The sequence below is a fragment of the Muntiacus reevesi genome, chromosome 1 (assembly GCF_963930625.1).
Source record: "Muntiacus reevesi chromosome 1, mMunRee1.1, whole genome shotgun sequence".
Taxonomy (NCBI): domain Eukaryota; kingdom Metazoa; phylum Chordata; class Mammalia; order Artiodactyla; family Cervidae; genus Muntiacus; species Muntiacus reevesi.
The window spans coordinates 224,968,752-224,993,937 of NC_089249.1; the positions used below are offsets into that span (position 1 = coordinate 224,968,752).

General features: G+C 49.2%; 1 protein-coding gene across 1 annotated transcript in view; it reads right to left on the minus strand.

Moving 5' to 3' along the window:
* Positions 1 to 2,635: 2,635 nt before the first annotated feature.
* Positions 2,636 to 25,186, minus strand: part of TIFAB (TIFA inhibitor) — a 76,739-nt gene continuing 54,188 nt past the window's right edge. The window contains exon 2 of the mRNA XM_065919946.1: positions 2,636 to 3,238. Coding sequence (XP_065776018.1) covers positions 2,636 to 3,238 — 603 coding nt within the window. The remainder of the gene's footprint in view (positions 3,239 to 25,186) is intronic.

Genomic DNA, 25,186 nt, shown 5'->3' on the forward strand with positions numbered 1-25,186 from the left:
CCTCACAGACTTCACCCCAAGTCAGAAACTCCTGCAGGGAGGAGACAGGCTGCTCCCTCTCCTAGGCCCCCAGCTGGGATGGGTCACTTCCTCCTGGAGGGGAGAGGGCTCTCCGTGTTCAGCAAAGGTTCCTTGGTGGAGCAGGGGAGATGCACCCTGGGGACTCTGGGGACTCTGGGGAGCCACCAGCCAGCTTCTGCTCTTCTTCCACCTTTGATATTCAGTCTCCAGGCAGTGGCTTCTCAGTTCTGCATGAGAAGGGCTGCTGCTCCCTAATGCATAGTTTGAGGGACACTTTGGTCTCTGGAGGGATTGTTGTGTGAAAAATAAAGGCATTTCGAGAACAGTGGGCTTTGTCAGACCACACCACAGATGGCTTCTGCTGCTCACCAGCCTTGATCCTTGCGTTTCCCATTCTACAAACCTTGAATAGTGGGCCTTCCAGTGCCAACATTTATATTAACCCCCCTCCTGACTGCCCACTAGTCCATGACTAAGACAAAATTTTCCACTAGGGAATCACAGAATGTGGATAACTCCTTGGGCTCTGGAGTCAGTCTGCCCAGCTCCTAAACTTCTCTCACTCCATATACCTATCTAAGTGAGCCCTTGGGTCAGGACCTATGCTGCCCTCTCTCAAGTCTTGCAATAGAAGCTAACGCTTACTGAGCACCCACTGTGTGCCAGGTGCTGCCCTAAAGGCTTTATGGATGCCACCTCCTAACACCCTCCTAACAGCTCCAGCAGGGAGGTGCTATCATCTTACCCATTTTCCAGGATAAATGGAGAGACAAAAGTAGGCTAAGTCACTTGCCTGAGTTCACATAGCTTGCGAGTGGTGTGATGTTGAGCAAAATACTTCACCTTTCTGAGCCTCAGTTTCCTCTCTTGTACAGTGTGGCTAATACCATAGTCTTTCTGGGTGTTGTGAAGATTGAATGGGGGAATGCACATAACACCTAGCAGAGTGCTGAGCACATAGCAAATACTCACCAGACACGGTCACTTAAGCATAGAGCTGAGGTTAATAACCCCAGTGTGGAGAGAGAGAAAATACAGTCTCTAGCATTGCCTACAGTGAGTTAACGCCAAAATGCATGTCTTTACTGAGTCCCCTGTAGACTTCTTGAGGGCAGGGGCTTGGCCAGCCTGTTCATTGCTGGTTCCTGGGGCTTTGCACAGCCTCTGACACAAGGTCAGTGCTTGGTGAAAGTCTGATGAGTGACTGAGTGAAGGACTGCTTTGGGAGCCCCCTGGGCCACTCACAGCTTTGGACAGCCCCGTTCGCTTACACCCCCCATCCTCTCCCACCTTGTGGCTGTGACTTGAGTGTATCTGCCTCACTCCCTGTAAAATAGAATCTTCCCGAGTCAGATCGGCCTGGGTCCTGCCCACTGCTATCTTTCTCTAGGAGATGATGTCAGACCTGGCAGTGCAGTGGGAAATCCTTGCAGCCTGGGTGCAGAAGGATCTCTCTTCTTGGGCGGGAAGTGGAGAATGTTGAAAACCTTGCTGAAGGTGTTTACAGACTTGGAATGTAAGCCAGCCAATGGGCAGCTTCAGGGCCTTGGATATCACAGAGCAGGGTCTAGGCTGATGGCAACCATCTGAGTTTGAGGCCCCTTCTTTCATTACACAGGTGAACATGGTTTCTAAACCACACTCCCCATCCCCAGGATGGCATGGAGTGTGGCTGCTTATGCTCTGCTCCCCAGCACTTGCCTCCCAACATTCACTGAGGAAATGATCCTACGCTTGATCCCCTGCTAGTCCACCCGCATGAGCACATGAGCCAACCTTGAGTGAAATAACCACTGAACTGCATTCTACCACAACCTCCCACCCCGCCTTCTCATAGACTTAGTCCTGGAAGAGCCCGTTGCTGTGGGAAGCCACCTTCCCCTGAAGACCTCTGCTTTCTGGTTCTCCAAGACTTCGATCCACCGGTGAGTGAGGGACCCTGAGGATGAGGCGGTTATGGTGACAGTGAATTCCCAAGCAGGCCCAGCCCCCAGCTCCCCATCCCCAGGAAGCCCTGGACTCTACCTTCGTCCCTTCCAGAGATGTGAGCCCCCACCTCTCCAATTTCCTCTTACACCTCTCCTCTATTTCCCACCCCCACCTCTGCGTGACGACGTGGTGTGCATGAGGCCCATCTGGGGGATCAGGGAATCCTGTTGGGCATGCCAGCTTAATGAAATACTTGCAGTTTATTAAATGCAGGCTTCCCTAAGCCCCGAGAGCCTGTGGGTATTTGAAAGCCCAAGGTAACTCCGAGCTACCACAAACGTAATTGTTACATGTGTCCCTGCATTCCTGGTGCAACCTCAAACTCCAACTCTTAAACAGCACACAAAATTAGTGACATAAAGTAACTCCTAGTCAGAGGAGAGGGGAAAATGTGGGGAAACACCGAGGGAGGCTCCCAGAATCCCTCAGGGCCTTTAAAAGTATATGAAGTTCCTGTTACCTCGCATAGCTGTGGCCGTGGAGGGCGCTCCCCTCACCCCCGGCTATTCATGTTTGCAGAATTGGTTCATTATTATGCGGGCCGAGGCTGTCAACCTGGCATGATGTAGCTTGAATATTTCAAGTCCGTTTTCAGCTGAGGCGTGCTCCAGGGTGGCCGGCGGGGCTAGCTGAGCACACCGTCTAGAGGCTCCCTCTGGAGCGGTATTTCTGGCGCTCCTCCATGGTTGGGCTGGAGAGGGCTGTGGAGAAAACTCAGGGGACCTGGAGCCCCCTGCCCGGAACCTGGGGGAGGATGCTCCTGGGGAACGCTTTCCCATTCGTCTGTCTCCTCGGGGCGGAGCCTGTGAATCAGGGGCGAGGGGCTGAGATGGAAGTAGCAGACAAAGGCCTCCAGGGAGATGCCTCCCTCAATGCGGACCACCATCTGGATGCCAGAGAAGGCGACTTTGTTGATGGCGCCCAAGGGCACCTGCTCCTGGAAGCTCAGTGTCAGCCTGTTGACCCACACGCTGCCCTTGTGGCTCAGGGCCTTCAAGCTGAAGGCCAGCTGGGCGCCGCCCTTCTCCAGGTAGGACTCCAGTGACAGGTGCTGGCGGGAGAGGCGAGGGAGCTGCAGCCGGAGGTGGGCATCCGGGCCCCGGCCCACCAGCAGCGGGCTGGTGTCGTGCTCCAGCTGAGGAGGGACAGAAGCAAAGGGGGCAGAGCCCGGTGTGGGGTGGTGCAGGCTCATACGGAGGACTGTGAGGGCCTCTCCATGGACAGGAGCCTGGGAAAGATGAAACACAGATGCACAGGCCTGAGTGGTGGCAGTCACTTCCTCTGTGACTCCTTGAGCCCACGCATGCTTGTCCCCCTCAGGGGTCCCCAGTCACCTCCAGCCAAGCAGAGCCGGGCACTGAGCGTGGATGTGGTCACTCTGCTCCAGCCAGGCTGCAGCTATGGCCAGAGATGGTGTGGAAGCTCAGGCCCACTGTTTCTAGCCTCAGTTTCATCCCTAACACACTCTGTGAGTTAGTGGAGCATGCCACTCACTCTCTAAATTTTAGTTCTCTTTAACATAATATAGGTATGTCCATCGTTGTCCTTGCAAAGTCCAAGGCACACCAGCCTGTGAGGAGGGATTTTGGTGGCATATTGGCATTTGGGGACAATTTGCCTGGCTTCCTGGGAAAGGAAGGATGGGAGATAGGACCCACCTTCCTTGTATCTGACAGTCATGACAAACGCTTGCTGAGCCCTCCTTTGAGCCAGGCGCTGATCAGCTGCTGGGACGAGCAGATCAACAGGAGCACCCAGCTGCATAAGGAGAAGGGGCTTCTTGTTCCTGGCATTAAGGAGGGACCCAGAAGAGGGAAGCCCTACCTGCTGCTGGGAGATGGGAAAGGCTGCCTGGACACCCCAAGGAAGAACAAAAACACCCAGCACATTCCAGAGGACGAGATGGTTGGATGGCGTCACTGAGTCAATGGACGTGAGTTTAAGCAGGCTCCGGGAGTTGGTGAAGGACAGGGAAGCCTGGTGTGCTGCAGTCCATGAGATCTCAAAGAGTTGGGCAGGACCGAGCGACTGAACAGCCGCAACAAGCACATTCCAAGTGCTCGTGTGGGTGCTAAAGCTGTGAACATCTGCTCCTCATGTCTAGGGCGGAAGACAGGTCCTGGGGATGCGCTTGGCAAGAACTGAGAGCTCTCTCAGAACTGATAGGGGCTCACTGGAGGTCGACTGGCCAAATCTGCCCATGTGCAATGCACACGTCCCTTGCCCCAGCAACTTCATTGCCAGAAATTTGTCCTTCAGAATCTAACTAGAACATGCAGGGAGGCTCTGTTCACTCATGGAGCTGAGGAACATAAACTCCCTGGCATGTGTACCAACCCCAGATGGCCCAGGACCTGCCACCACGTTCTGCTGGAACTGAGGGCTGAGTGGATCTGAATAGCCAACTGTATGTTTTTTCCAGCTCCAGGCTTTTGTTTATAGTACTTCCTTCCCTGAAAACGCATCTTCCATCCCAAACTGCTCATCTTTAAAGGCCTGGTTCAGATGTGCCCTCTTCCATGAAGCTCTTTTCCTCTGTCTGCGCTCTGACTCTCACAACAAGGAGACCCCCCCAGGGCTGCCCCCTTTCCATTGTGTGTCAGTGATGTGGGTCCTTGTCTCATCTTCCTTGTTGTCCCTGAGGCCTCCTGAGGGTAGAAATGCCTCCACGCCCTGAGTCCCACTGCCTAGTACAGACAGGGCCTGGCCATAGCAAGTGTCTGAAGGAACATTTGCCAAATGGCTAAACGAGAAGAGGCTCACACACATGAAAATTATGTGAAATCAAGTCCAGAGCGACTCCACCCCACATAAGAGTCTGGTCCTTAAAGGCTATGGGACAGGCTTCAATCCCCTCCAAACTCTGGACCCCCTGTCTTTTGGTGAAGTAATGGTGAGAGCTTCCAATCTTATAGTGAGTGGTGAGCCCTTAGGACACCCTGTTTTCCCTCTGCCCACACACACCCCATTCACACCCCCCATCTGGCCCCAGTATTCCTGCAGAAAGCCTTTCCCTCAGGTGTGTATACACTGGCCTTATTTGCTTTCATTTATATAAGTACAAGAACAGCTGAACTGGATGTCCAAGTCCTCAGGCCTGGCCAGAAACTCGGGGTTCACTTCTAGGAACCAATCCCATGGCCTAGGGAGCCTAAGAGAATCCCTGGGAAAGAAGGGTTCACCACTGTTCCTGTGACCTTACTCTGCTTCGCTGGGAACTCCAGAGCCCATAGCAGTCCCCCTGGCCTTGCAGAGCTCTTCTCCTGTCTCCAGTTACTCTGGGGTATGTGCCTGGAGAGGAGCCTGCAGGGGCCCCGCTCCCTGCCCCGCTGCCCTCAAGTTTAAGTTCAAGCTCCTCTAATCTTCACCTACCTTACTTCCCAGGGCGCATCTAGCTCTGGGACAGCAGCTGTGAGCTCTCCTGCGGGCAGGGGGTATGTGAGTCTGGGCTGGGGCGGGCCTGGGGATGGCAGTGACAACTGCAGTTTGGGGAGGTGATACATCACAATGCGCAGCGGCTTTGTTGCTCTCTTCCTTTTTCCCTTTAGGAAAGAAACTGGAAGTGTAATTTCCTGTTGCAGAAGTGCAACCCCGCTGCTGAGAGGTTGAAAACCCCAGTGTCTGGGACCGTGGCTAGGAGAGGCTGCTGAGTTCCCTCCTGGGTTTCATCTTGGCAGGTCTTCGCTGCCCTCTGCCCAGGGACCTTGAGAATGTTTCCAGGGTGTCAGCTGAGTTCCTCTTTTCCCCTGCCAGGTGTGGGGGTGGGTAGGGGGGGAAATCATCCCAGACCTGTTGGGAAGGGGAGCTCTTTTGAACATATGGCCAGAGAGGGGCATCCCCACTGCATGTGGGAGGCTGTGAGGGGGCCACTGTGGCTGGGCGTGGTGGCCAAGGGAGCTGTGGGCGGCATGGTGGTCCCCTGAGTGTCTCAGGAAAGGACAGGGCCTCCAGGGAAGGCGAAAACAGCTGCTTACAGAGGGTGGCCTCCCCCACAGTAGGACAGCAGGAGGGCCCCCTCCTATGTCCACCCATCTGGAGTCAGTCCTGCTGGCCTTTGGGAGCAGCCTGGACCAGACCAAGATGGATGTGTGCCCAGCACTGTGGGGTCTGGCCATCCTGGAAGTGACCCAGTGTTACTACAGTGTAACCCTTCACTTGACGCAGTTCTATGTAGTCTGCCAGTGTGGTCTTCTTTCCATTGTACCCACTGACTAGCTAAGCTGGCAAGAGATATGTGCCCATCTTATACAGGGGGCGAACAAGGCTCTAAGAGGGGCAGGGTCTGGTCCAAGGTCTCAGAACGAGTCAACAGCATCATCCTTTCTCTTTTTTCCCTTCAAACCCTGGCTATCCTGAGGATTCTTGGAGGTTGTACAGGTGAGTGGTATAGGCTGGGCCACTCCTATCAGCGGGTGCCTTCCCAACCTGCCTCCTTGACCCCCAGGCCCACTGCTTACTCCCTCCTCTTGTTACCCTTGTGGCCCCAGAGATTTCAGCAGGCCACACACCGGGGCTAAGTCTCTGTGGGCGCTCTTCAGGACTCCTAGCCTGCACCCTCTATTCTAAGCAAGTTGTTTGCTTCGTTACTAGGAAAGCAAAATGGAGAGCTCTGAAAGCAGTCATCCATCCCTGCCCACCCCAGCCTGTGACACAACCTCTGGGGCTCCCCCAGAGATGGGAACTATACCTGCCCCAGAAATGAACCAAGCTATCTCCCTGTATTCCATCTCCTCCATGTGCTCTCCCTCTCTGAGCTCCAATCTGCGTGAGCTGTGCTCCCTCTCTGAGCTCCAATCTGCTGTGAAGTGTGTGTGTGAGGCCTGCCCTCAGGGAGTGTACCTTCAGGACACCCAGGATGCCAACATTCTCAGTGGGAGCTCGTGGAGATCTTGGCATACACAGTTGTTGCAATAGAAGAGCAGAGGTGAGAGAGACACTTGAAGTATTCTAGGAGGGCTTCATGGGGAAAGGAGTCCCTAGAGTTGGCTTTGGTGTCAGTTGTATCTGGATTCAAGTTCTGTATCGTTTTATGATTGCCTGATCCTGGGCAAATCTTTTCACCTTTCCTGACTCAGGTTTTCCACTTGTTAAATGGGGACAGCCATAGCACCTACCTCAATGGCCTGTTCTGAGAATGCCTTTTTTGAAAAGCATTAAAAAGCTTAGGTATGGTACCTGGCACTCAGAGCCGAACTCAACAAATGGGAGCTGACACAAATAATCAGTGATGAGATTTCAACTCCTGCCTTGAAATAGGTGGTGACAGACTAACCTTCCCACTAAGAGCAATTATACACGGTAGGTTTTTTAAAAGATTTGTTTGAAGATATTGGAGAGCAACAAGGCAGCTGGACTTCAGGGGACAGGACCCCACTGAGAAAAAAAACCCATTTACTTTAATTATTTTAAGATTTATTTTTGATGTAGACTATTTTTGAAGACTTTATTGAATTTGTTACAATGTTGCTTCTGTTTTATGTTCTGGCTGTTTTCTTCTTTTTCACCATGATGCATGTGGAATCTTAGCTGTCAGAACAGGGATTGAACCCACACCTCATTCATTGGAAGGAGGTCCTAACTCCTGGACCTCCAGCAAAGTCCCAGGAAAGCCCACTTATTTAAGCCTGACTTGCTACCCCTCTTTCTTGTGAGAAATTTGCCAGTTTGAAAGTGATGCGGGCTTGCAGGCTGAGCAAAGAGTGGTCACTGAGATTCTCAAGGGTCTCCCCAGACAGGGGAGGTACAAACTGGGACTCAGCCCTTGAGAGGCCAAGTGAAAGTGAAAGTGTCTCAGTCGTGTCTGACTCTTTGCCACCCCATGGACTCTACAGTCCATGGAATTCTCAAGCTAAGCACCTGGATAAAAGAGCACGCAGAAAAGTGAGTTCATATTCTGTTCCACCTTCAAGATGCCTGTTGGTCTCAAAGCAGGAGGAATGAGAAGCCAAGGAACCAAATAAATGCAAGAGCTCAAAGGCTAAGAGGCCCAGCAAAGGGTGTGGCTATCTTTTGGTGCTGGGAAACCAAACCTGGAGGTCAGGTCCAGCCAGGGAAGAGGGGCATCCTGCTAAAAAATCCCGCAGACTTTCAAATGAGACCCTGTGCAGTACATGGGGACTACGGACAAACCAAATTAGACCAGATCTTAAGAAGGTGGAAACCTGGCCCCAGATGATCCCAATCTCTCTTCTCTAACTGCCTTCTAGAAGAAAAATAAATACTTACTAGACCAAGTTAATATCATACAGAGCCTCTACAACTTCTCATTAACAGTGTTGTATGATTAACAACAAAAAAATACTAGGCATACTAAGCTACAGGTTGTTCAGTCATTCAGTTGTGTCTGACTGTTTGTGACCCCATGGACTGTATGTAGCACATCATGTCTCCCTGTCCATCACCAACTCCCAGAGTTTACTCAAACTCATGCCCATTGAGTCGGTGATGCCATCGAACCATCTCATTCTCTGTCATTCCTTTCTCCTCCTACCTTCAATCTTTCCCAGCATCAGGGCCTTTTCCAATGAATTGGCTCTTCACATCAGGTGGCCAAAGTATTGGAACTTCAGCTTCAGCATCAGTCCCTCCAATGAATATTCAGGATTGAGTTCCTTTATGATTGACTGATTTTATATCCTTGCAGTCCAAAGGACTCTCAAGAGTCTTCTCCAGCACCATAGTTTAACTGTCAAAAAACAAGAGAAAAACAGCAGAAACAATCTCACTACATGTGTCCACAAAAAGACCCGTACAAGAATGTTCATAGCAGTTTTATCCTATTAACCCCACACTGGAACCAGCCCAAAGGTCCATTAAAAGGAAAATGGATAAACAAATTGTATAATATGTATACAGTGAAACACTGCACAGCAGTAAAAAAAAAAAAAGAGAATGAACCAGTGATACATGTATCACAACATGGAGATGGATCTTAGGACCATTTTGGAGAGCAAAAGAAACCAGGCACAAATGATACAGAGAGTATGGTTACATGAAATGCAAGAACAGATAAAACTAGCCTATGGTAATAGAGGTCAGAATATCAGATGATGTCTATGGAGAGGTATTCACTGGTGTACTTGTTTTATTGGGGCGGCCGTAACAAAGAACCACAAACAGGGTGGCTTAAATAGAGAAGTGTATTGTCTCAAAATTCTGGGGGCTAAAAGTCCAAGTCTGTTTCAACAGAACTAGTTTCTTTTGAGGGAAACTCTGTCCTTGGCCTCTCACCTAAGTGCTGAGGTTTGCGGGCAATCTTTGGCTTTGCTTGGCTAGTAGAAGTATCACCCTGATCTCTGTCTTCATCATCACGCGGCAGCCTCCTTGAATGCAGTGGTTCCAATGGCAGCATTTCAGGCATGCTGATTGGCTTGTGAGGGAGATGGACCAGGGGCAGGCAGTCAGGCTAGACTCAGGGCTCTTGCCAGCACCATAACCCTTCTCAGTATGGCTTCACCTCCCTGATGGATGGATGGATAACCAGAAGTCCAGATGGCCACTCTGGGGTGCTTTAAGGTCTGCAGACACACCTGCTGAGTGGAAGGTGGCTGGCCACGTTCCAGAGCCTTTCCTCTCAGCCTGTGGGTCTGCCTGGTCCAGACTACCAGCCAGCTGCCTGTCTGAACCATGACCTCCTCCCCAGGGCTCCTCACGTACACTGCCTTCCTGTCTTGGTGATGCTCAGGTTTTTCTTCCCGCCGGCAGAGATGGGCTCCAGGAAGAAACCTGGCAGGAGCGGCGCTGTCCCTAGGTGTATGACCTCGGTCGAGTCCTACCCCCTCTTCATGTTTTAGTTTTTTCCTGGGGCATGGGACACCTCTCCTCATTGCCCTCTGGAAACAGACTTCAGTGAGAAAAAGGCTGTGTCCACAATCCTAGCCCTGGCATGGGAGAGAGGCTGGGAGGAAGAGATTGCTCATGGCCCCTGAGTTCCCTCAGTTACTCAGTTCAAAGCAGTTCCCGGCAAGAGCGAGAACTGAACCAGCCAGGGAATTTATCGGACAAGAGGAAGAACTGGGGACTTCGCTGGTGGTCCAGTGGATAAGACTCTGTGCTCCCGGTGCAGGGGGGCCTGGTTTCAATCCTTGTTCAGGGAACAAGATCTCACATGCTGCAGCTAAAGCCCAGTGCAGCCAAATAAATAAAAACTTTTTTAAAAAAGGAAGAACTGCTCAGGCTACATCTCCTGAGGGCCAGCAGGAAGTCCTGCAGGTAACTGTCTGTCTGGGCTTTCCCTGGGGGCAGGGTGAGAGCCAGGGAGGGTGAGAGTGGGGGAAGTGAAAGTGCTGGCTGCTCTCTGCTCGGCCCCCTTGGCGAGGATGGCCTCCTTCACCTGGTGGTATGACCCCGGGGAGTGTACATCAGGGAGCAAGTGTCCCCAGTTGTGCTCCTTGGGGAGCTCAGGGACCGAAGGACACCTTTCAGGGCTCCTACTGTCGAGGGCAGGAGAGGACACTAGTGTCAGACTCAGGTCTGAGGCTTGGCTCCTTCTTGTGGCAACCGTGTGCCCTCAGACGAGTTATTCAACCTCTCTGAACCTGAATTCTGGCCTGTAAAATGAGGATAATCTGTTGCTGCATGAGGGCTAAATGAGATGTGTGCAAAATGCCAAGCACACGGAGAGGGTTGGTAGAGTAGCAGAGTCCAATGAAGATGCATCCTGGGGAGAGGCGCTGGCAGACCCAACTCACAGCCTGTACAAACCCCAGATGCTCAGAAGCCTTCAGGTTTTGCTTAAAACAACCATGATTTTTCAATTGAATGTATAATTTGCACGAAGTCAATAGAAGTTCCATTTTTGAATGATAATGAAGTAAAACGGATGCTCTAGAAAAAATCTCCAGGTTATGGCAGGGGCACACAGCTCTAACCCAGGAGGAGAAGGCTACTCATTATACAGACAAAGAAGCTGAGGTTCACAGCAATTAGTTGATTAATTAAGATCAATGGTCTGGGAAATGTCAGAAGTGGGCTTTGGGCCCAGGCCGTTACACTCCTGGGCTTAAACAAGAAGCCACTGTGCCTCTTGGGTGGTGTTCTCTGGGGTCTGGCTGCCCTACCTTCTCTAAGTGCGTGTTCCGCCTGTCTGGCTGGCAGTGCATTCAGCCCGCCAAGCCAATGGGCTGCCCACCACCCCCACCTCCCCCCAGGGCTGCCCACTGCCCACCTCCCCCCACTACCACCTCCAGCCCCACCTCATGTCCTTATAGCTTCTGGCCACCAGGGGGCAGCACCCCAAAACCCAACTGACTGGCTCTTCTAGGCGGACCTGGTGGACAGTGCAAGTTCAGGGGAGCCATTTACAGGCCTGCTGGGGAAAGAGGGGAAGATGGTCCACGCTTCTCTGGCTCCGAATGCCCTGAAATGGCCCAAAGGTGGATTTATAGCAAATCTCACCAGAGGACACCCACTCTGAGCGTGGAGATAGAGCAGGAAGCCAGAGTGTGAGGCCACACGGAGCGGAGCAGCGGTCTGTTGCAGTGCAGGTGCAGGGACAGACAGGCCCAGAAAGGTGAAGCCACCTGCCCAGGGCCAAACAGCACACATCGAGGGTGAGAGGCCAGGTCCGCTCCCTTACTTGTAGAATGGAGTAGTCACGATCCTCTCCAAGGAGGGCCACCACGTGGGGAAGTGAAGATGCCACACTTAGCCCAGGCCAGCACTGGGCACTTAGCAAGCGCTCAAGGACAGGCTTCCCCGGTGGCTCAGCGGTAAAGAATCCCCCTGCAGTCTACGGCCATACCATCCTGAACAGGCCCGATCTCGTCTGATCTCAGAAGCTAAGCAGGGTCGGGCCTGGTTAGTACTTGGATGGAAGAATCCCCTTGCAATGCAGGAGACGAGTTCAATCCCTGAATCAAGGAAGATCCCCTGGAGGAGGGCATAGCAACCCACTTTAATATTCTTGCCTGGAGAATCCCACAGACTGAGGAGCCTGGCGGGCTACAGGCCCATAGGGTCACAAAGAGTCGAACACAACAGAAGCGACTTAGCACCCATGCAGGCAAGTGCTCAGGGCACTGGATAGGGATGGGGCGGTGGTTCCATGACCATCAGGACAAAGTGTGCTCTGCCCCTCTGAGTTGTCAGGTGAGAAAACAATTATCTGTCACTTCTAGAGACAATGCTGTGAGGGGAGGGACGCACAGAACATGAACCCCAGGAGGGGCATCTGTGCTGCCAGCGTGGGGAGCACTGCGGCAGCCCTCCTCCAGGGGATGCTGTGCTGACTTGTGCAGAATGATCGGAGCTGGCCAGGTGGAACCTGGTGGGGTGGTGCCAGGTGGAGGGAGGTGAAGTCAGGTATCCGGCCACTGGAGGGGTTCTGTCACACCTTGCTCTATGCACTTGGCTAACACGAATGGTAACGACAGCAGTAATGGTGTATTTGAACTCTAAAACAGTAACAAAGTTAGCACTGAGAGAGTCCTGACTATATGCTGTGACCTGTGCTAAGCCCTCACATGAACTGTCTTATTTAATCCTCACTGCCTGTTTGAGAAAGGTCCCAGTATTAATCCTATTTCACAAATGAAAGCAGAAGCACAATTAAGTAACTCAAGATCACCCATATAGCAGGTCGTGGAGCTGCCTCTCAAGCTCACATCTGATCTTCAGATCTTTGTACTCAACTCCTATGCTTTCAAGGGGCAAGGCCTTCGCCTCCCTGAGCCTCGGGTCCCAACCTTTTGATGGCTGATCTGGGCTGGGTGAAGTGAATGGCTATGGGAGTGGGGAGAGGGGCAGCCCTGGTTGCTTATTCCTGCTGCGTTCCCTCCCAGAGTGCTAGACAGAGGAGGCCTCCTTGCACAGGTGGGGCTGGCCAGCGTGGCCTGGGGGCCCTCTACCTGCTCAGGAGTCAGAGACAGTGAGCATTCTGCCCATGCTCACTCCCCTATTCCAGGGGTCATTGCTAAACCCACAGTGACTGTATTGTTCTACATTCTTAATACATGTCAGTTCTCCTTAATGCTAAATCCAACAATGGAACCCTGAGGCAGGCCCTGGGGACAGGGTTTCTGGGAGTTCTGAGGTCTTCTGGGCTCTCACCTTGGGGTGGGACAGTCAGACCACTTAGAGCCAGTACCAGCGAGCCTAATTTCATCTAGCAATTAGCTCTTGCTTTCACTTCCTTTTTTTCCCACTGAGCTATAGGCCTGTCCCTTTGGCTGCTTGCAGAAGGAGGAGGTGTCCTGCATCCTGGCCTAGTGCTGTCCCTTCCTGCTTCACCCACAGCATCCGAAGAGCAGCTGTGCCCAGAGGGCAGGGAAGGAGCCCTCTCCGGGAGCCCAGCCTTGACTCTGCCGCGGACATACTTTCTAGCAAGTCGCTTTTCCTCTCTGGGCATCGGAGTCCTCATCTGTAGAAAGAGGATAATCATCCCTGTGCAAACCCCTGTTCCTATAGTCAATGTCTTTGTTTAACATTTGGAGAGGGTTCCGCTTTCACCTGGTCAAAAGGTTTTGCCAAGGGCTTCTCTCTTTCTCAGTCAAGAACCCATATTGAAGAAACACAGCTTGGTCTTATTTAAACTGTGCGTCTGGTCAGGAAAGTTGGCCTTAAACACAGCACAGCACACATCAAACAGGGGCTTTTTGTTTTTAATTAAGTGAGGTAAAAGCCTAGCATAAATACTTTGACTAAATTTTAGAAATAAAACGTATTTTGAAATTAGCATGTCTTCAAAGGCAGATTTTTAACACACCATGAAAAAAACTCTGTGTGGCAATTTAGATGGTTCCTGGTGCCTAGAAGTACTCCATGTAGATCTGATAATAGGAGGACAAAGAAAACAAACAACAACAATAAAAACGGTTCCTCTGCAAATAGTTATCTCTCTTAATTGTGGTCAAATACACATAACAAGTTTCCCATTTTAGCCATTTTAAGTGCCCAGTGCAGTAGTGTTAAGCACATTCATATTTTTGTACAATCTCCAGTACTTTTTCATCTTGCAAAACTGAAACTTTAAACCCATTAAACAGCAGCACTCCATTTCTCTTTCCCTCTGGCCACTGGCAATCACAATTCTACTTGTTTCTGTGAGTTGGATTATTCTAGATACCTCTATAAGGGGAATCACATAGTATTTGTGCTTTTGTGTGATCAGCATATGTCACTTGACATAATATCTTTAAGGTTCACTCATGTTGCAGCATGTGTCTGAATTCACTCATTTTAAAATAGTTCACTGTATGCATATAACACATTTTGCTTATTAATCTGTCAATGGACATTTGGGTTGCTTCCACTTTAGGCTGTTGTGAACAATGTTGCTGGGAACAATATGCATAAATACCTGTTTGATACGTTGTTTTCAGTTCTTTTGGAAATGTAAAGCAGTGGAATTTCTGGATCATATGTCAATTCTGTGTTTAATATATTGAGGAACTGCCCTACTGTTTTCCGTAGCGGCCACGCCATTTTACATTCCTACCAACAGTGCAGAAGGGTTCCAATTTTTCCATCCTTAACAACACTTGTTATTTTCTGTTGTTGTTGTGTGGTTTTTATTATTTTTACTTTATAGTAGCTATTCTAATGGGTGTAAGGGAATATATCATTGTGGTTTTGATTTGCATTTCCCCGATTAGTGATGTTGAACATCTTTGATATTCTGTTGGCCATTTATTTATTGTCTTTGAAGAAATGTCTACTTTAAGTCCTCTGCCCATTTTTGAATCAGGTTACTTGTTATTACGTTATAGGAGTTCTTTACAGATTCTGGATATTAACCCCTTGTTAGATATGGGATACACAAATATTTTCTTCCATTCTAAAGGTTGCCTTTTCTCTCTGTTGTGTCCTTTGATGCACAGAAATTGAAGATTTTGATGTAGTCCAATGTACCTGTTTTTCTTTTGTTGCCTGTGCTTTTGTTGCCTGGGCTTCCCTGCTGGCTCAGACAGTAAAATTGTCTGCCTACAATGCGGGAGACCCAGGTTTGATCCCTGGATGGGGAAGATCCTTGGAGAAGGAAATGCCAACCCACTCCAGTACTCTTGCCTGGAAAAATCCCATGGACGGAGGAGCCTGATAGGCTACAGTCCATGGGGTTGGGAAGAGTCGGACATGACTGAGCAACTTCACTTCACTTCCAAAAAGTTATTGCCCAATCCAATATCATGAAGCTCATCCTCTAAGAGTTGTATAGCTTGGTTTCTTCCATTTAGGTCTTCAATTTCCTTGAGGTAATTTTATTTTTTAAATTAACCATCACAGATGTTTATTTTATTTACTTTTGGGTGCACTGGATCTCCGTTGCAGCTCACAGGCTTTCTCCAGCTGCCTCAAGCCGAGGCCGCTATTCATTGCGATGCATGGGCTTCTTGCTGCGGGGGTTTCTCTTGTCGCAGAGCACGGTCTCTAGGACGCATGGGCTTTGGCTGTATGTCACACAGGCTTCATTGCTCTGAAGCATGGGGGATCTTCCTGGACCAGGGATCAAACCCGTGTCCCCTGCCTCGGCAGGTGAATTCTCAAATACTGGACCACCAGGGAAGTCCCTGAGGTAACTTTTATATACTGGGTAATGTAGGAGCCCAGAGTCCAGCTTCATGTGGATATCCAGTTTTCTTTCAAATAATTATCTGAAAATAAGATGTATGGTTAACGGTGACAGCTTATCATATTTGACCATATTTGGTTGAATAAAATAAGTTACTTACCTTGGCTACAATGCAAAACAAAAAGCATTCAAATTTACCTTGTAGGTTTCATTAGTTTCACGTTCCCATCTTTATATTGTTTAACAGAAATACTCTCCATTTAAAATAACACGCTGCACTCTCAGCAGTGTGGGTTGTTTTCTAACAATATAAATCTCAGGGAGGTGTTAGTGGGAGGATCCATGAATCATCGTGTGTGCGGTGGGTCATTCATTACCAGGCACCCGCCGGCTGTTTTCTGCCTGTGAGTGGGGTCCTGCGCTCCCGCTCTCTGCACTTTCCCAGTGTTCCTGATGTCACAGATTTTAAGAGTAAGGGTTGTTGTCACTGTTATGTTTTTGCTACCTTGGGTTTCTAAATAAACCTGCAGCCAGACTGCCACCACTGAGCACTGTTTTTTGCAGATTTGGGCCCCAGACTCAGAGCCCATGAGCAGAGCTCTGAACCCCTGATGCAGGAAACACAGAAAACCCAGAGATTCAAAACACTTCGAGGCTTTTGATGTGCTCGTAATGTAGAGCTCTTCCTGGAAGACTGATTCTTCACACTGGTGGATAATACCCACAGGGAAAACTAATCTCCAGGAGGCAGAGTGCCACCAGTAGAGGGTGTCTGGGGGGAGGCCTGAGCTGAATGTCAACTCGCTCCCTCTGCCTCTCACACCTCAAGCTACCTCCCGCATCTGGAATAGTCATCAGGAGCTGGAGAAGGACCCGAATTTCCTGGGAAGAATGCTAAATCACGGGAGGCTTCTGGTGCCAAGAAAAATAGCCTGGCCCAGCTTTGGGGCCAGGAGCCTCAATTGCCACCTCGGGAAGCTGCCATCACCACACATAGTGCAGCGTGGCCTGATTTTGCCAAAACAAAGGGAAGGCCCTCTGGCAATTTCTGTGGCTTTGTGTTGCAAAATTAAATTGTCTGCTTTTAATTCTCCTTTACCAGCTTAATATAAATCGGAATTTCAAAACCAGTGAAAGATGGAAACCTCACTTAAGAGTGGAAGACAAACCCCACATGACCTGCATTTCAGCCTGAGACAAACAGATGGATTGTGGAAACTTCTGGGGAGTGGAGGCTTTGGTGGTAGTAGGATCCCTAGGCTGCGGGGCTCCTGGACCACCCCCATGTGTGCATGTACTCTGAGTCCATGGGGGCCAATAGTTGTTTCCACACACAGAACAGAAGCTTGCCAGACTTGCCTGCTCAGGATGCTACCCCGGCATGCATCTAGAGCCAAGTGCCAGCTCATTTATGTGTATTTCCACGTGGGACTCCTGGACCTCTTCCCAAGGAGCAGGCAGGACTCAAAGGAAACTGGCCTCCTCTATACCCAGCCCTGGATAAGTACTGCAGTGATCAAGCACATGAAGACAAGCTCTGCCCTCAAGGAGGTCCAGGTGCATGCAGAAGACAGACTCTCAGACAGGTACCATCCAGTGGGACCCAGGAGGGAAGCATGAAGGCAGGGGAGTCCCAGCAATGTGCCAAGACCAGCCTGAGGGATTAGGAGGGCTTCCTCAAGGAGATGATGGCAGGGCCAATCTTGAAGAACCAGTAGGAGATGGCTAAGTTAATGAGGAGGAAGGGGCATCTCAAGAGGGGGATGTATATGAGTAAAGCCTCACTCAAGCTCGAGGGAGCCAGATGTCAGAAAACTAGAGAAAGAATAGGCTGGTGCTTCCTCAAACTCAGCACATGCGCCAAGGTTCTGCCGTAATCATTACCTCCAGGTCCCCCTGGCTTTTCCCCTCCAGTCTCTCCCTTGACCCTGTCAAAGCCCCAAAGTTTATTGGGGTTGATGGGGCATCACTTAGCGTATTTCATCACTTAGCTTGTTTTCCCGTCTCTGCTGTCCTGTTGAGTACCCCAAGCCACAGCCCCTCATAAAGAAAGTAGTCTCTGCCCCCAGAATGTGGGAGATCACCAGAGAAGAAAGTTTCAGCATATAGCCTACATGGTTGCCATACCTAGAGAACCTGTAGTCTGGGTCTCTGGAAGGCAATGTGGCTCTGGGGTCAGGTGGACTGAATCCTAATCCCATATCCACCACTAATGAATCAAGGGACTTGGGCAAGTTCTGTAAGCTCTCCAGTCCTCAGTTTCCCACTGATGAAATAGCAAGGGCGTGAGGAGGAAATGAGATTGAGGTCAGGCATGTAAGGCATCGGGGCTTCCCTGGTAGCTCTGTTGGTAAAGAATGTGCCTGCAATGCAGGAGACCCCAGTTCAATTCGTGGGTCAGGAAGATCCCCTGAAGAAGGGATAGGTTCCCCACTGTATTCTTGGGCTTCCCTGGTGGCTCAGTTAGTAGAGAATCTGCCTGCAATGTGGGAGACCTGGGTTTGGTCCCTGGGTTGGGAAGATCCCCTGGAGGAGGGCATGGCAACCCACTCCAGTATTCTTGCCTGGAGAATCCCCATGGACAGAGGAGCCTGTGGGGGCTATAGTCCATGGAGTTGCAGAGTTGGTCATGACTGAGTGACTTTCACATGTAAGGCATCAGAGCGTGACTGTATTGATTGCCAAAACCTGGATGGAGAGAGGCAAAGAGACGTCCTATCTCTTCTTCTTCAGACTTCCCACACTAAGTTTTTCTCTACATTTTCCGTCCCTCTCGTCTCTTTCCAGCATAATGAAAGTTTAGTTGGTTTAACACAGATCTAAAGCAATGGTTCCAGGACTTCCCTGGTGGTCCAGTGGCTAAAACTGTGCATTCCCAGTGAGGGGGGCCTGGGTTTGATCCCTGGTCAGGGAGCTTGATCCCACATGCCACAACAAAAGATTCCAAGTGCTACAATTAAGACCTGTTGCAACCAAATAAGTGAGTAAATAAATTTTAAAAAGAAAAATAAAGCAGAGGCTTCAATAAGAAGCATATTTGTCTCTTACCTATTAGGCCAGGTATAAGCAGTTGAGGTCTCCTAATGACTGTTCCCTGATGTCAGCAACCTGAGTTCTTTCCAACCTGTCACTCTTGTCAGTCCCAAGTATTGTCCTCATCCATGTTGCTCTGATGGCTCTCCCCGCCCAGGTCTGCATCCCAACCAGCTCGGGTGGGGCAGAGGGAAAAGCACAAGCCACGTCCTCGTCCTTTAAGTCAGATCCTGAAAATCGCCCACATCACTTCTACTCACATCCTTGTGGCCTGGCCTTAGCCAGGGGCTAGACCTGGTTACAGAGGAGGCTGGGTAGCTGTGTGCTCAGGGACCACAAGACAGCTCTCTTATCATAGGAGAAAGGACACCAGCTATTGGGAGACCATTGAGTCGTCTTTCTTCAGCCCCATTAGCCTGCTCCTAAAGGGTATGAAAGCTCAGAGCTGGGCTCCACTGCTCCAGATTGATTCCCAGGGAGGGAGCCTGACTGCTCACCTGCTACAGTGAGAAGCCCCATGATCAGCCCTCTGCCTTCTTAGAAAGCAGAACAAGGGGGCAGCCTAAAACAGCAGCAGGAGAACTGCAGTTTATCTGGGGAAAGGCTTCCCTGAGAGAGGGGGTTGGTCACTGTAGCAGCTGCTGGCCTGCTGCGAACACCTTGGTGCAGGCCTTTGTGCGCTGGAGGGTGGCGGATGGCCAGCGGTTCGGTACAGAGAAAGGGAGGGAGGAAGTCTGAGAATCCAGGGCTTCCCTGATAGCTCAGCTGGTAAAGAATCCACCTGCAATGCAGGAGACCCCGGTTCGATTCCTGGGTCGGGAAGTTCCACTGGAGAAGGGATAGGTTGCCCACTCCAGTATTCTTGGACTTTCCTTATGGCTCAGCTGGTAAAGAATCTGCCTGCAATGTGGGAGACCTGGGTTTGTTCCCTGGGTTGGGAAGATCTGCTGGAGAAGGGGATGGCTACTCACTCCAGTATTCTGGCCTGGAGAATTCTATCAAATCTATGGAGTCTATAGAGCCTGGAGTCTATAGTTCTATAGAGAACTATACAGTCCATGGGGTCACAAACTGAGCGACTTTCATTTCCCTGGTGGTCCAGTGGCTGAGACTCTGAATTTGCGGTATAAGTGACCTGGGTTTGATCCCTGGTCCAGGAACTAGATCCCACATGCTGAAACTAAAGGTCCTGCGTGCTCCAACTAAACCTGGTGCAATCAAATAAACAAATAAATAACTATTTTTAAAAATAAAGATGTAGTTTTTCTTTGAAGATTCTAGTCTGTTCTGAGATGGAGGCACAAAGTGAAAAGGCCTTTTGTTTTATTTTTATGTAATGTTTTGAAAAGGTTATATATTCACATTATTCACAACCTTTGAAAAGGTAAAAAGGAGTAGCTTTCAGAGTCCCTCACCCCTCTTCCCAACAAGTAAGTGCTCTAACGAGTGTCCTACCTGCTTTTCAGTCCTCCATCTGCAAGGACAGCAAATATGAAAATACACTGCAACCATGCCCACCTACCTTTTTCCCCAATGCTATCTGGTGCCTTGCTCTGTGGACATGTCCTCAAGGCCAGCAGTTCATGTTCTCCCCAGTGGCCTTGCTCTCCCTGTCCTATGGTGTTTCACAAAACTAGCTTGAGCCATGACAACATATATTTCATACCTTCCATGCATGACATTTTTCACATATGCTTTACAAATGTGCTTCTTCACCCCGAATCCAATGTCCCGGGAAATATGTCTTTTCCACATGGCCGCTAATATAATATAAAAAGCATTTTCCCCTTCCCTTGGCCCCAGGAGGGAGCTATATCATGAAAATGGAAAAGTGATGAGAAAATGAGAAATCCTGCCTCCAGAGCTCTCTCTCGAAGTGGTTTTCCAGAGGCTCCCTGGGACTGCATCACCTTGAGAAGCATAAATCACCAGTGAGGCTGGGTGAAGCTGTCACCCAGTGGTCCGGTGCATAACTGTTTCTACTTGGTGGCCACTGACCCAGAGCATGCCTGCTGTGTAGGTGTGGCCCTCTGCCTGTCCACCCACCTGCCTGATGTGAGTGGGCCAGGCATTGGGATGGGCACACAGTCCCTGGTGGGCCTATATCTTGCAGAGCTGCAGAGTGTCTAGGTGAGGCCCACAGCCACCGTGGCTCAACCATTTGGAAGGAAACCTTACTGTGGGTGGTCTTTCCACAGACCATGGGGATGCCTCCAACACCTTCCAATAAAACCCTGGGGAGCTCTGAACTCAAGTGTGGCAGACTTCGTGAGCCTTCAGTACAAGCCATGGCTTGGAAACCTAGCTAAAACACCAGATCCAGGGCTTGGTAAATGCCAGCCTCAGCCTGCCTTTCCTTCCTTCACCCTGCCCTTCCCTCTAACCCCCAACATGCCCAAGGTATCCATAAGTGAAGCTCAGAGAAGCAAAATCTCCTCTAGTCTCCAAGCCCTATTCTCTGTAAGAAAGATCACAGCTTGTGGTGCTAGGGGGAGCTGTTGGGCAACTTTTCTGTGCTCAAAGGTCTTGCCTGCATTAAAAACAAAAACAAAAAAAACAAACAAAAAAACCCCCTAGGTATTATTTTTTAGAATAATTTGAGGTTCAGAGCAAAAATGAGCAGGAAGTACAGACAATTTTCATATATCCCCCTGGCCCCCTGACACATAGCCGCCTCCACTGCCAACATTCTTCACCAGAGGGGTACCTGTAATACATTCTATGAGCCTACATTGACACATTATTGTCACTCCAATTCCATAATTTACTTAGGGTTCACTTTTGCTGTTACACGCCCCATGGAGTTTTGGAAAATGTATAGTGACAGGTGTCACCATTGTGGTATCACAGAGAGTAGTTTCACTCCTCTAAAACTCCTCTGTGCCCTGTCTATTCATCCGTGTCTCCCCTGAGTTTCTGGAGACTACCAATCTTTTTAAAGTCTCCACAGTTGTGCCTTTTCCAGAATGTCATATAGTTGGAATCCCACAGTGTGTAGCCTTTTCAAACTGGCTTCTTTCACTTACTTTTGTGCATTTAAGTTTCCTCCATGTCTTTTCATTTCCTTTTAGTGCTGAATAATATTCTATTGCCTGGATGTATCACAAGTTTATTTATCTATTCACCTTTGGAAGGACATCTTCGTTGCTTTCAATTTTAGGCAATATGAGTAAAGCTGGGCTTCCCTACTGGCTCAGAATGTAAAGAAGCTGCTTGCAATGCTGGAGACTTAAGAGACTCGGGTTTGATCCCTGGGTCGGGAAGATCCCCAGGAGGAGGGCATGGCAACCCATTTCTAGTATTCTTGCCTGGAGAATACCACGGACAGAGAAGCCTAGTGAGCTACAGTCCATAGAGTTCCACAGAGTCAGACACAACTGAAGTGACTTAGAATGCACGCACACATGAGTAAAGCTGCTGTAAACATCTGTGAGCAGTTTTTTTGTGTGGACATATGTTTTTAACTTATTTGAGTGAATTCCAAGGAGCACAACTGCTAGATTCCTACCTGTGTATTTAGAGGCAGGATGCTCAGTGGGATAGGCTGTCTCATGTCAGCTCCCTGGGACCCCTGCAGTCTCGTGTCCTTCTAAGCCATAGGACCCACCTCACTCTTCCAGAGATTCTGCTCTCTCCTGCTGGCAGAGACACCCTGAGAGGTGTGAGTGGTAGGCCTGTCTCTTCCCTCCTCTCTCTCTTTCATTCTTTACTAAACAAAGTTGAGGGCCAGAAGATTTTTCATTACAAACTGAATAATATTTTTTAACACCAGCATTTAATAAAATCAACTACGCAGCTTTTCATTCATTACTGATATTTTGCAGTCACTGTTGAAGTGATTAATATCACATATATATGGGCCTTCCCTGGTGGCTGAGATGGTAAAGAATTTGCCTTCAATGTGGGAGACCTGGGTTTGATCCCTGAGTCAGGAAGGTCCCCTGGAGAGGGAAATGGCAACCCACTCCTTTATTCTCATCTGAACAATTCCATGGACTGATGAGCCTGGTGGGCTACATATACATATGTATATATGTGTATGTGTGCAGTGGAATACTACTCAGCCATAAAAAGCAATGAAATTTTTGCCATTTGCAGTAACATGGATGGACCTGAAGGTTATTATGCTTAGTGAAATAAGTCAGACAAAGAAAGACAAATACTGTCTGTTATCACCTATATGTCGAATCTAAAAACATAATTAAATGAATATGATAAAAAAAGAAACAGATTCACAGATATTGAGAACAAACTAGTGGTTACCAGTGGGGAGAGGGAAGAGCAAGATTAGGGGTAGAGGATTAAGTACAAACTACTACATGCACATAACTTATAAGGATATATTATACAGCACAGGGAATATAGCCAATTTTTCATAATAACTATAAATGGAATATAATCTATAAAAAATTTTGAATCACTGTATTGTACACCTGAAACTAATATAATATTGTAATTCAGCTATATCTTAGTAGAAAAAAATGGCTATGGTTCTTTACCCCAGGGACTCTAATTCCTCCATGAATCTTTAGGGAAAACTGTCCTAACTTTCAGGCATCCCAGTCTAACCTGGGAGCCACCAGGACTTCGCATCTCCCCTTTGTGGATTCCTTGTTCTCAAACAAGAAACTGGTGGTTGATATGGGCTAGTATTTTTAATACTTAGTCTAGGTTGTCTGCATTTTAAAATCAGGATCTTAGAAATATAAATCTTGTTTGAAGCTTCTCATAAAAAGTCAGAAAATGAGGGCAGCCTGTACTTTTGTTCCTACAGGGTACCAGCCTGCACCCTCAAGATGAGTGGGACACTCAGTCCCTTCCAGCCTGTCTCACCTGTTTTGCTCATGTAAGCCTTTGGGTTTGCAGCCCTTGTGTGAGATATTTCTTATGGCTTCTATAAGAAACTGTTACAAACTTCAACCTGTGTAGTTCTGGAAACCAGGAGTCTGAAATCAGTATCACAGGGCTTAAACCAAGGTGTCAGCAGAGCCATGCTCCTCTCAGAAGCTGTAGGGGAAGCAGCCTTTCCTTGCCTTTTACAGCTTCTGGTGGCTGCCAGCATTTCATGGCTTGTGGCTTCATCACTCAGTTTTCAAGGCCAGCATCTTCAAGCCCTGCTCACTCTACATGGGACCCCTCCTCTAAGTGTGTGAAACCTCTCTGTGCCTGACTTTTGTAAGGCTACCTGTGACTGCATTTAGTCCCACACAGAAAATCTAAGGTAATTTTTTTTTTGGTCTCAATAGCCTTAATTTAATCACACCCTTTACCATGTAAGTTATTGTCCACTCTTTTGACATATCAAGGTAACATTCACAGGTTTCAGGATTAGGAAGCAGATATGTCTTAGGACCATTATTCAGCCTTTCACAGTCAGGAAGCCTTCCTTTGGGGAGCTAGCATTCTAGAGAGTCAGGAAAGAAAGGAGGAGTGATGGGATTGGGAGCAGTGCCACGCCATCAGAAAACCAGAGAGACTCTAGTTCACAAAGGACTGAATTGGGACTTCCCTGGTGGTCCAGTGGTTAAGAATCCACTCTGCAATGCAGGGGACGTGGGTTTGATCCCTAGGCAGGAGCCTAAGATCCCATGTGCCATGCAGCAACTTAGCTCATGCACCCCAACTAAAGAATCGGTGCACCACCATGAAAGATCCTGTGTGATACAATGAACATCCTGCATTCCGCAGCTAAGACCTGCTGCAGCTAAACAAATAAATATTTTTTTAAAATGAGCGTGAGACTGAAGTGAGGCATGAGGCCTTAAGTGCAAACGTCCTGAGGCACCAACTTGTGGGTCAGGCATTGTCTGTGAGCTCAGGAGGGGACCTGGGGAGGAGGCTGGAAGATCAGGAGCAGAGCAGACAGTCCCCGAAGGGCTTTGTAAGCCATCGTGGAGGGTTTGGCTTGTGTCCCTAGGCAACAGTGAGCTGTGGGAGGACTTGCACCCATGAAGGGACGTGAGCTATTGAGTTGCACAAGGCTAACAGATGAGCCTTCTGCAGGCACCCTCCCCTGGGCCAGTAGGGGGTGACACAGGGGGCTCCTCTCAGGCCACAGCACTGCCCAGCTATAAGCCTTTCAGGCCCCATCGGCTGTCCCTTATGCTGGGCACCTCCATGCTCCAGACGTTCTGCTGAGCACTCGTCACCCACGTTTGTACCAGGGCGCTCTAGGTGACACTGGACTCCAGTACTTTTGAAATCTCAGATGACTAGAAGTGGATAGGGAAGGGGAGACTTCAGATCTCATGCTCTGACCTTGAAGCAGGGCTGCCCACTTGAAGCTTTAAGAAGCCAGACTATCTGGGTTTGAATCTGAAGTCAGACACTTACTCACGGTGGGACCCTGGGGGAGTCCCATAACCTCCTTAAGCTTCTGCTCCTCCTCTGTAAAATGGAGATCAAGTGCCTTCCAGTGTCGGGGTGAAGATTCAAAGAGATAAAACAGGAAAAAGGACTTAAAGCTGGGGCTTAGATTAGGAAACACAGAATAAATGTTAACTGTTGTTATTTGATTTTTAGTTCCTGTAGGAGACAACTTTGAGAGCAAGCTCTTCCTTTGTTTTCTGAGAAGTTCAGGATGGGGGGAGTGGGGAATAACTAACAGAGCATTTGATTTTATATAGAAAAAAGCCA